Source organism: Hyla sarda, chromosome 7 (assembly GCF_029499605.1).
Source record: "Hyla sarda isolate aHylSar1 chromosome 7, aHylSar1.hap1, whole genome shotgun sequence".
In the NCBI taxonomy this organism is placed as follows: domain Eukaryota; kingdom Metazoa; phylum Chordata; class Amphibia; order Anura; family Hylidae; genus Hyla; species Hyla sarda.
The window spans coordinates 37,245,098-37,257,944 of NC_079195.1; the positions used below are offsets into that span (position 1 = coordinate 37,245,098).

At 41.2% G+C, this 12,847-nt stretch overlaps 1 protein-coding gene across 4 annotated transcripts in view; it reads left to right on the forward strand.

Moving 5' to 3' along the window:
• ANKRD2 (ankyrin repeat domain 2) overlaps nt 1-12,847 on the forward strand; it is a 60,923-nt gene that overhangs the window by 43,829 nt on the left and 4,247 nt on the right. For 2 of the 4 annotated variants that reach the window (XM_056530866.1, XM_056530865.1), the window contains 6 exons: nt 4,710-4,823; nt 8,127-8,288; nt 8,461-8,568; nt 10,031-10,129; nt 11,132-11,230; nt 11,468-11,566. In XM_056530866.1, coding sequence (XP_056386841.1) covers nt 4,713-4,823; nt 8,127-8,288; nt 8,461-8,568; nt 10,031-10,129; nt 11,132-11,230; nt 11,468-11,566 — 678 coding nt within the window. In that variant the 5' untranslated portion in view covers nt 4,710-4,712. Of the gene's footprint in view, nt 1-891; nt 1,934-3,319; nt 3,380-4,709; nt 4,824-8,126; nt 8,289-8,460; nt 8,569-10,030; nt 10,130-11,131; nt 11,231-11,467; nt 11,567-12,847 lie in introns of those variants that run through there. The other 2 variants (XM_056530863.1, XM_056530864.1) reach the window with 2 other exon arrangements.

The following is a 12,847-nucleotide window of genomic DNA, read 5'->3' on the forward strand; positions in this document are numbered from 1 at the left end:
GGGAGGGCTGTGGTCCTGAAGAGAGATCCTGGGAACCTGAGGACAATATCCTAGATAAAAGTCTGGTCCTCAGGTTCTCAGGCTCTAAGAAGAGGGGGAGACCCAAGGGGGGGGTACTGTTACGCCGAGCGCTCCGGGTCCCCGCTCCTCCCCGGAGCGCTCGCAACATCCTCGCTACGGCAGCGCCCCGGTCAGATCCACTGACCGGGTGCGCTGCGATACCGCCTCCAGCCGGGATGCGATTCGCGATGCGGTTGGCGCCCGCTCGCGATGCGCACCCCGGCTTCCGTACCTGACTCGCTCTCCCTCGGTCCGGTCCCGGCGCGCGCGGCCCCGCTCCCTAGGGCGCGCGCGCGCCGGGTCTCTGCGATTTAAAGGGCCACTGCGCCACTGATTGGCGCAGTGGTTCCAATTAGTGTCTTCACCTGTGCACTCCCTATGTATACCTCACTTCCCCTGCACTCCCTCGCCGGATCTTGTTGCCCTTGTGCCTAGTGAAAGCGTTCCCTTGTGTGTTCCTAGCCTGTGTTCCAGACCTCCTGCCGTTGCCCCTGACTACGATCCTTGCTGCCTGCCCCGACCTTCTGCTACGTCCGACCTTGCTTTTGTCTACTCCCTTGTACCGCGCCTATCTTCAGCAGTCAGAGAGGTTGAGCCGTTGCTAGTGGATACGACCTGGTTACTACCGCCGCAGCAAGACCATCCCGCTTTGCGGCGGGCTCTGGTGAACACCAGTAGTACCTTAGAATCGGTCCACTAGCACGGTCCACGCCAATCCCTCTCTGGCACAGAGGATCCACCTCCTGCCAGCCGGCATCGTGACAGTACTGTTTGTGTATCGCTAGTAATGATCTACGGTGCACAGCACCACTCACCCACTGCTTCGGCTGGCACGGTTGTCACGGCTGTCACGACTGCGTCCTGTGCTGGGGACGGCTCCGTATTGTGTGAGCCCGTCTGTGTGATGGGTGAGTGGTTCTCCGGTGGTTCGTGGGTCTCGGGCTGCAGTACTTTTGAGGACTGGTATCTATAAATATATTCTATATTTATAACACACACATCACATAATTTACAAATCTGTTTAACTTTCTGGCACCAGTTGATTTAAATTTTTTTTCTTTTTTCACCTGAATACCCCTTTAATTCTGCCCACAAGTTTTTCAACATGTCCTGTGTGACCTGTGGGATCCCCTTTCCATTGCAGTCCTCTGCTCTGATGTAAACTCCATCTAGCAGAACCTGATGAAATCTAACCAACCAAAAGAAGCAGCAGACAATAATGGCACGCCTGAGGTCTGGGATTTGCAACTTCTTACACACTTTTTTGGTGACAGACATATTATCAATATTAATTTTGTTGTATTATTTAAGTATTAAATATTTATTTGAATATGATATTTTTATTATTTTGTTTACTTTAAAAAACAAACAAACAAACAAAAAAAAACAATAATATTGTGATATAGTTCTGCCGCCCAGAATAACATGCACCAGTCTTCATCAAGGACAACAAGAGTGGAGGGTGATCCTGGTACTGTTGTGACATGCATTTTAGAGGGGGGCGTAAATGTGACATAAGGTCAGGGCGAGAGACATGACATAATGTGGCAGGATGAGCTCATGCCGAAGGCTTCCAGGTCATGTGCAACAAGGCTACACCTGTTGGTTTGGGAATGTTGGGTCCCGAATCTTCTGAAAGAGAGGTGGGTGGAGCTGTCCCTGGACGTTCCCTATAAAGTACTCTGAGATTTGGGGATCTCACCATCCTGTGAATAACACCTCACTCCCTGGTATATCACATACACACCAAGCATTCAGCGCTCAAATATTTCTTAAATTACAATTCAGTTTTGGAATATTAGAAATGGAGGACAACGTGAAATGGGCCACCGAGATTATTGACCAAAAGTTGGAACTCGAGCAAGAGAATGAGGTAAGTGATAACTTTATACCAAAATAAAAGGCTAAATTCCTTAATATAAAAATATTAATGTGTCAGAATTTGTTTCTACATATGACTGTAAATAGGTTTTGATATGTATATTTTTACTTTTCTTAAATTTTTAAGTATTCCTAATGCTATTTTAGGATCTATAAAAATATAAAACAAGTTTTTGTTATAGCATAAGCATTAGATTTGTTTCATTTTATTTAATGTTATAATTATGTGCACTAAATAATAATTATGTGGAATTTTTCACTATAAATATAGTTATGTAGAGAGAGAAAACAGGTAAGATAGATATGTAGATAGAGCAGACAGATATACGAGATAGATGTATAGATATGAGATAGATAGATAGATATGAGATAGATAGATAGATAGGAGATAGATAGATAGATAGATATGAGATAGATATGAGATAGATAGATAGATAGATAGATATGAGATTGATAGATAGATAGGAGATAGATAGATAGATATGAGATAGATAGATAGATAGATATGAGATAGATAGATAGATAGATAGATATGAGATTGATAGATAGATAGGAGATAGATAGATAGATATGAGATAGATAGATATGAGATAGATAGATAGATATGAGATAGATAGATAGATAGATAGATAGATAGATAGATATGAGATAGATAGATATGAGATAGATAGATAAGATAGATAGATAGATATGAGATAGATAGATAGATATGAGATTGATAGATAGATAGGAGATAGATAGATAGATATGAGATAGATAGATAGATATGAGATTGATAGATAGATAGGAGATAGATAGATAGATAGATATGAGATAGATAGATATGAGATAGATAGATAGATAGATATGAGATAGATAGATAGATAGATATGAGATAGATAGATATGAGATAGATAGATATGAGATAGATAGATATGAGATAGATATGAGATAGATAGATAGATAGATATGAGATAGATAGATATGAGATAGATAGATATGAGATAGATAGATATGAGATAGATAGATATGAGATAGATAGATATGAGATAGATATGAGATAGATAGATATGAGATAGATAGATATGAGATAGATAGATATGAGATAGATAGATAGATAGATAGATAGATAGATAGACAGACATAATCCTATCTCTCTGCCGACCATTTACAGCCGATTCAGGTTGAGAAGGGTCAGTTTAGAAATGCACTTATTGCTGTTTACATAAACTTCATGTCTGGACTGTGGACTTTAAAATAAATTCCCCCTATTTTTGCAATCTTCACAATAAATTTAATGTATTTTTGCATGTACAAAAAAAATAATAAAAACAAATCTCCACATTTTTCATAATCATACGCAGCGTACCACGGATTTGTACAGGTTTGACTGTTGGTTGAATAACCTGTCCACATGGGCACCCACCACTTCATTGAGCAAGTGCAGAGCCATTTTCTGGTATTTAGATAGTAAGAGCGATAGGTAGATCAGAAAGAAAGATAGATAAATGATAGATAGATAGATAGATAGATAAATATGAGATAGGTAGATAGATAGATAGATAGATATGAGATAGATATGAGATAGATAGATAGATATGAGCTAGATAGATATGAGATAGATAGATGATAGATATGAGATAGATAGATAGATAAGTACATTAATAAATAGATATAATATGATATAAAGGAAATGCGGTGGTGTGTGCAGGCTGTAATTGACTTGAGTCCACAAGTCCAGGATAATCCACAAACAAAGAATGGCAGCAGCACTGAGGAAGTATAAAGAATGTGTGGCTTTATTCACCAAGCATATGAGACGTTTCGTCCGTCTCTCACGTTGCCGAGGCTCGAAAATGGCCGTTAGAGACGGCCAAAACGTCGCCTATGTTTGGTGAATAAAGCCACACATTCTTTATACTTCCTCAGTGCTGCTGCCATTCTTTGTTTGTAGATAGATAGAAAGATAGATATGAAATAGATAGATATGAGATAGAAAGATATGAGATAGATAGATATGAGATAGAAAGATATGAGATAGATAGATATGAGATAGATATGAGATAGATAGATAGATATGAGATAGATAGATAGATAGATAGATAGATAGATGAGATAGATATGAGATATATATGAGTTAGATAGATATGAGATAGATAGATATGAGATAAATAGATATGAAATAGATAGATAGATATGAGATAGAAATATAGTTAGATAGGTATGAGATAGATAGATAGATATGAGATAGATAGATATGAAATAGATACATAATTGATGGATAAAAGTGACAAATAAAAATATAAATACAAAACAAATCCATAAATTTGAAACTTTTCTATTACAGTCAAAAATCATAATTTGGTGTAACATGTTCAATATATAAAATATAATCAGAATGAGATACAAAAAGTATCATAATTAAGACATAAACAGAGATGACTGCAATAAAGATGAATACAGTACAGGCAGTAGTACCGTATCATGTTACTGGTATCATTCAGGTAATCTGATAGGAAACATCAGTGTTAATAACGCAATTACCAGTCACACAAAAGGTCTGTACGACATCCAGAAAATGTTATGCCACAACATGGTTTATAAATAATCATATGATAAAGTATTGGTGTTATATAAATAATACTAATAATCATGTCAGCATTGGTCTAAGACTATACCGCTCCATCCCTTAGATACCATTGGTATGTAATTAGCTTCCATTATTCTGTTCTTTCTTTTGTAATATGGCGATTGTAACTGAAAACACATGACCCTATTTATTATTATAGATCATGAAACCTCGCTTTCGGAAGATTGGTGTGATTGACATAGACCGGAATGTATTCAACGAGAATGAAGAGAACATCCAACCCCCAGTCAATCGGAACCTTGCAAATTTGAAGGTATCTATCTATATTATCTATCTATCTATCTCATATCTATGTATCTATCTATCTATCTATCTATCTATCTATCTATCTCATATCATCTATCTATCTCATATCCATCTATCTCATATCCATCTATCTCATATCCATCTATCTATCTACCTATCTCATATCCATCTATCTCATATCTATCTATCTCATATCTATCTATCTATCTATCTGTCTCATATCTATCTATCTATCTCATATCCATCTATCTCATATCTATCTATCTCATATCTATCTATCTCATATCCATCTATCTCATATCTATCTATCTATCTCATATCCATCTATCTCATATCTATCTATCTCATATCTATCTATCTATCTCATATCCATCTATCTCATATCATCTATCTATCTCATATCCATCTATCTCATATCCATCTATCTCATATCTATTTATCTATCTCATATCCATCTATCTCATATCTATCTATCTCATATCTATCTATCCAGTAGAACAGAAAACTTGGGCAGCACAATATGTAGAATGGTGGTGCTAGCAGGATAGCCCGGTCACAGGTTCCAATAAATCCAATAGAGAAAACTGCAGCACTCCAAGGTTTCTGTGTATAACGTGTGGCTTTATTCACCAAACATCACAGGGTGCGACGTTTCAGCCGTCTCACATGGCCTTTGTCAAGGCTTGACAAAGGCCATGTGAGACGGCTGAAACGTCGCACCCTGTGATGTTTGGTGAATAAAGCCACACGTTATACACAGAAACCTTGGAGTGCTGCAGTTTTCTCTATTGGATATATCTATCCATCTATCTCATATCTATCTATCTATCTCATATCTATCTATCTATCTCATATCTATCTATCTATCTCATATCTATCCATCTATCTCATATCTAATATCTATCTATCTATCTCATATCTATCTATCTCATATCTATCTCATATCTATCTATCTATCTCATATCTAATATCTATCTATCTATCTATCTCATATCTATCTCTATTATACACTGATAAATGTCCTTCATCAGTCTTTTGGTCACACGTTGTTATACGGAGCAGCTGTATACACAGCCACAAGCAGCACGTAGCACTACAACTAGTCCTCAGATCACTTGGAGAGATTTAGTTCTGGGACGGTCCCTTCCCTATGGAGACTCATACTTACGCCAGTGTTTCCCAAACTAGGTGCCTCAAGCTGTTGCAAAACTACAACTCCCAGCATGCCCGGACAGCCTCCGGGGGAGTCATAAAACTTAGACAAGGAAAAGTCCTTCTATAAGTTACTGAAGGACTGGCCTGAAGTTACAGTTCACATTGACAGTAGATTGTTTGTAGATCCTGTCAGGGTTAATACAATCTGTATGTTAAACTTCCTCTATGGGGAAGATTTATCAAAACCTGTTCAGAGGAAAAGTTGCTGAGTTGCCCATAGCAACCAATCAGATCGCTTCTTTCATGTTTCAGAGGCCTTTAAAAAAAAAAAGAAAGAAGCGATCTGATTGGTTGCCATGGGCAACTCAGCAATTTTCCTCTGAACAGGTTTTGATAAATCTCGCCCATATGTGTTTAAAAATAATTCATTTTAGGGTAGGGTCACATTGGGCGTATTTGATGCTGCGCATGCGCTGCCGGCAGTCACAGAGCCAAAGCAGAGCGAGCTCTGTGCTGCGCGTCCGCTCGTAGCTGCGGATTTCCCACCGGCAGTCACGGGTGGACACGCAGAGCTACGGCAGCAGCAACAGGGAGATCACTCTGTTGTGGCTCTGTGATTGCCGGCAGCGCATGTGCTCCCGTGTGACCCTACCATAAATATGAAAAATTCATTGGTTTTAGTTTTTGTCACAGACTAGAAACCCAAAAATTATAAGATACTTCCTCAATATATAGGGGGAGATTTACTAACGCAAGTAAAGCCTTATTTTTTTTTTCTTTTGCTTACTCCGGGTGCACAAAATGTCATACAGGCGCCTAAGCACTTTTTTCCGACTCTTGTGGGTACACATAATATAGCAGACAGCCTGTCCACCTAAACTTTTAGTTTTCACTTTGTAGTGGTTGCAAATTTGTGAAGTGCGAATGTCGCACGTAGGCATAAAAAAAGTCACAAAATCCTCCAAAATGTCGCAAGTCAAAGCCAGATCAAACCTAAAAATGTATTTGGAGAACACTTTTAAAAAGTCTTCCAAAAAGTTGCAGAGGAGAGGAGGAGTCATCCAAAATTGTGTTCAGAAGTGATGTGTTGTTTTTTGCTTACCGTATATACTCGAGTATAAGCCGACCCGAATATAAGCCGAGGCCCCTAATTTCACCCCAAAAACCCAGGAAAAGTTATTGACTCGACTATAAGCCTAGGGTGGGAAATACATCATCCCTCCATGTCATCATCCCCCCCTGTCATCATCCAGACCCCGTCATCATCCCCCCCTTCATCATCACCGCCTGTCAATCCCTTCCTTTGTCATCATCCAGACCCCCCTTTTTCTACTCAACTCCCCTCGGTGGGAAGGAAGGGTGAGCTGGTCCGGGCCATCTATGCTGCAGGGACCGTCCGGTGGGGAGAGTTAGTCGTTCCGTGCTGTCCATTTTCACCGGGGGGGGGGGGGGGCCTCTTCTCCGCTCCAGGCTGGCCCCGGACTAGTGACGTTGCCTTGACGACTACGCACAGGGACGTTCATGCGCAGGGACGTCCCTGTGCGTTGTCCTCAAGGCAACGTCACTAGTCCTGGGCCGGCCCGGAGAAGAGGGCCTCCAGTGAAAATGGACAGCCCGGAACGACTAACCCTCCCTACCGGACGGTCCCTGCAGCATAGATGGCTCGGACCAGCTCACCCTTCCTTCCCACCGAGGGGAATTGAGTAGAAAACTTAAAGGGGGGTCTGGATGATGACGAAGGCCGCAGTGGTCTTCAACCTGTGGACCTCCAGATGTTTCAAAACTACAACTCCCAGCATGCCCGGACAGCCGCTGGCTGGGAGTTGTAGTTTTGCAACATCTGGAGGTCCGCAGGTTGAAGACCACTGAGAAGGGATTGACAGGCGGAGAGTTCACTCAAGTATAAGCCGAGGGGGGCATTTTCAGCACGAAAAATCGTGCTGAAAAACTCGGCTTATACTCGAGTATATACTGTACGTGTTGATCAACCCCCCTGTAATAGAATGATAAATATGTCGCACCTAAGCCAAACCATGACTTCAAAACTCACTTTCCAAAGACAACAATGATAAATGTCCCCCCCCATAGTTCTTTAATGAGGGCAGGAGGGCAGGGATTAATAGATTAACCACCCAATGCATATTGACTCTTACAGGGTGAAGAGCGGGTGCGGAAGACATCTGTGGATTTGCGAAAAGAAATAGTAGATGTTGGCGGAATACAAAACCTAATTGAAATTCGCAAAAGGAGACAAGAGCGCAAGAAGAGGATGTCACAAGTGGTGGCACCAGAACCAAAGCCAGAAACAGAGGAGATTGTAAGTATGTCTAATCTGCTCGCTAAGGTCTCATATCAATATTAATAGAAGAATGCCAGGACTCCACCAATGGTGAAGCCAATGATACCAAAGACTCTCTACTATGGGTCAACATCATGTCGGTAAAGGAAAATATACAATCAGTCAAAAAATAATAAATGTTTTCCTATAGACAGGACCGATCAGCCCAGAGACATTCCTTAAAGCCGCCGTTGAAGGAAAGATGAATATAATCGAGAGGTTCTTGGAAGACGGTGGTTCTCCAGACACTTGTGATGAGGTATGTCTATAAAAGGTCTTCTTGGCCTGCTCGCTGGGAGACATTTGGGTATCGAGAGCGTCTCATCAAGACATTTCTTGGCGCACATTTCTCATTCCATTCCTTAGCCCGAGCCAGAGGTTTGCCCTGAGATTATGTTCTATGTTCAATAATCACAACACTCATTATCATTGGCCTAGTCCACCGACAACATGATTGAAAGCCGCAAGCGCTGCACATATTACCAGATGGGCTGTAAGGCGATCCGCTCATGTGACATCTCTGTAATTATTTATTTATTAGCCTAAAAATAGAAGCACCAAAGCTTTTGGAATCCACGGTTGTAACTAATTTAAATTACATGTGAAAGTCCCGGGGCTAGATGTAGGGGTGAGATCAAGGACAGAGGACTCTTTAAGGGACTTCTTTTCTAAGAACATTTATTCAAATATTTATTTTATCTGCATATAGAATATTAAAAAATTCTTCACTATTGATGCTTCCAAACAACTGGCCAAAGCAGACCTTCTGGTCTACATCTCCATACCATATTACTATCAGTTATATCTGAACAAATACCAACACCTACTCAGGGGCCCCCTTGGGTTCTTCTCTATATCTCTCATCATCCATATTCTTGCAGATATTTGTCTATGAATTAGGGCCTGTCAAATACAAGCAATACATGGTGGAGGCCCTATAGGGATGACTACTGAGCAAAAGGTGAAGGAGGTTTTCATTGAATAGTGGGGCATTTTTCTAAGGGTGCATTCACACCATGTTTTGTACATACGGGTGCCGGATCCGGCGGGGGGAGGGGCAAACCTGGCACTCCCGTACCCCAGCCGGATCAGCCCGTGACTCCATTTACTTTAATGACCCGACCGGAGTAAAACGGTGACTCTGGTCTGCTCAGTTTTGACCCGTATGCGGTTTTGGACCGGACCTAAAACCGTAGCAAACTACGGTTTTAGGTCCGGTCAGGAAACCGCATATGGGTCAAAACTGAGCTGACCAGCAGAGTCACCGTTTGACTCCGGTCGGGTCATTAAAGTAAATGGAGTCACGGGCTGATCCGGCTGGGGTACGGGAGCGCCCGGTTTGCCCCTCCCCCCGCCGGATCCGGCACTCGTATGTACAAAATGTGGTGTTAATGCACCCTAAAATGGGTCTCAGACAGAAATACACCCTATACTAATGGCTGTTTGCATGGGGGACCACCACATTGTTATATAATGTATTTTGTGGTTTTTGTTGGCCCCAAACTTAGAGGAAATATTGGAGACCCCCTTTGAAAGTGAGGGACTTGAGTATTTTGCCTTATGGATGCAATTGATCTGTTTTATATGATATCGAGTAAATTAGTATAGTACCGCACCACCTCATTGCTCGGATAATACGTCTTATATGGCTGGTACTGGTCTACAGTATGTTAGCTATTATGTAAAAATCACATAATAAATGAGTGGTATTATTTTTGCAGTTCAAGCGGACGGCTCTCCATAGAGCTTCCCTGGAGGGACACATAGAAATCATCAAGAAACTCATAGACTCTGGATCCTCTGTCAACTTTTTGGATCGGGTAAGACAGTAAAGCATTTTAAGAAGCAGTATTATAGTTGTTGTTTTCTGTCGCGGTGTCCGTCATTATACCAGAAATAATAGTCTAGTATACTGCACATTTTTTCCCTGGTAGATATAGCAACGAACGGAGCCTCCAATGGAGATGTGAACAGCATTCAGGAGGGCAATTCACACCACATTTCCACTCTTCAATGAGCTGACCAGAGTCAGCTAGGGACTCTGTTCTGGATATTTTCCATCCATATCCGGTTATTGGCCTGGACAGAAAACCGTAGCATACCAAGGTTTTCAGCACAGGCCAAAAACTGGATATGGTAGAAAAATGACCCGAGTGGAGTCACTAGCTTGACTCCACTTGGCTCATTGAAATGAATGGGCTACGGCAGCAGGAGGTTTTGAAATTCTCCCATCGGATTTGGCTGTCGGAGAGTGGAAATCTGGTGTTACTGCACCCTGGGGTTATGTTCAGATGGCGGAATTTCGGCAATTCCCCTCTGCAAAGCTTGCAGCATAATTTCTGCAGAATTGTCGAATTCCGGCTGAATTTGGACGGAATTCTAGCAGAATTACTGTGTGCTTAAATCACAGAATTCTGCAGAAATGCAAAGCCCCACTGAGTTCAATATGATTCTGCCCACAATGCTGCTAAATTTAAAAGCCGGTTTTAAAATTTAGCAGAATGCGAAAATTTTGCTGTGTGAATAGGACAGCGGAATCCCATTGACTGGGATGGGCTTTAAATTGCGGCTGAATTTGCACGGAAATTCCGCCGTGTGAACAAAACCTAAGAGAGAAGACATTACTTGAGTCTTAAGACCATGTATGATTAACCTCTTCACCACACTATACCACCAGGATTAGTGGCACTGACCCCTATAGTTCACCAGCAGGAAGGTTAAATTAACCCTTAAAGAAATTACCTGACAATGACCCATTACTGCCCTAGACCAAAAAAAAATATGTAAGAATTTTTTATTTATTTTTTATGTTTTCTATGTAGCTGGATAGCACAGCCATTCACTGGGCCTGTCGTGGCGGTAAACTGGATGCTGTAAAGCTTCTTCAAGACAACAGAGCCGAAATCAACGTGAAAGACAAGGTATCAGCATTTACTGCAAAGTAAAAAGTAATATGCACAGCAAGTCAGCATGCTAAAACACTTAAAAGTCTATTCATTTGAAAGACACTAGGAATTCCCTGAGGCTTGAGACGCAAAGTGACTAGTTCTAAATTTCAATTTTTCTGCATACAATATTGAATTTTTTTCTTTTTTTGCCTATGGTAATCATTATTCAATGGATTTATAAAAACATTTTTTGGGGGGGAAATCTTTCAGGTTCGCAGTACTCCTCTGCATGTCGCTACCCGCACAGGCCATGCAGACATAGTGGAACATCTCATTGCCACTGGAGTGGATATAAACAGTAAAGACCGGGTAAGGCTTTTGTAGTGTTGGTTTATATCTCTTTTGACTGTCTGGAACATTGCAGATTATAGAAAGCACGCTTTGAGAATTCTATAACCTATTATATTCTTGGCGGGTCAGTCAACCGTTTCCTAGATTTTACATCAATCAGGTGTCAATCAGGTCAAGAGATAACCATGCATTCTGCTAAATATAGGCACCGATACCCCTCTTAATATTGGTGGAGGTGGGCCATGCCAATGGCCTCTATACTTATCAGAGTCAAGTTCCCCCCCCCCCCCAGCTGTCATATTCCTGCCAGATCTACGCCATACCCCAATCATTTCAATAAGTTGAATGGAGTCAGATGGGGACTCCATTCTGCTTATTTTTCGACTATATCCAAACCATAGTTTACTACAGCTTTCAGTCCAGGTCAAAAGCCACATACAGTGCTATCACATACAGTAGCACTATCATATGGCATATATTGGGTAATGTATGTTGTGTTTATTTGTACATCAATGCACACTGTATGGCAATTTTAAGGGGTGTCTCTAACACAAAGTACCCATCATGGCACCATTTAACATAAGGCTGACTCTGGGTAGAGGTCAAAATTTTACCATAGCAACAGGGGCGGACCAAAAAAAGGCAAAAAAAAAAAGGCAAGGGCCCCTGCTAGCCTCTGACGCTCATCAATCTTCTGCCACACCCCAATTCCACCCAAACCCCACACACAATAAACTAAAATATATATATAAGAAACACTTTAATGTAGGTAAATTTCCATGACCAATAATACTGGCATACAAGGAGTAAATATATACCATCACACAATAACTGGATAATACAGCCATACTGTACTGAATAAAACCACTGTACACAGACCAGTATACTATACAGGATCTTATTATATACAGGACCATATGGCGGTAGATATCAGCTGTACACAGGATGTGATACCATATAAGTGATTACAGTTACAGCGGCGTCCTCTTTTCTTTTCTTCTCCGTCCGTATAAGACTGTCATGTGGATCTCTTAACATCTGCAGGACAAACATGTCAGACTCTGCATTTTTCCAGTGCCTTCCCCTCCTCTACACAATCTTCCCATCTATAGGCCCACAAACTGTAATAATGCCCTCCTTGGTGTACTGCACAGTAAAAGGGCAGGTAGACAGCCAGGTAAATAAGTAACTAGGTTGGTAGATCAGAAAGCCAGATATGTAGGTAGGTGACTAGCTAGGTACTTAGGCAGCCATGTATGAAGGCCAGGTATGTACATAGTTAGGTAGCCAGGTATGTAG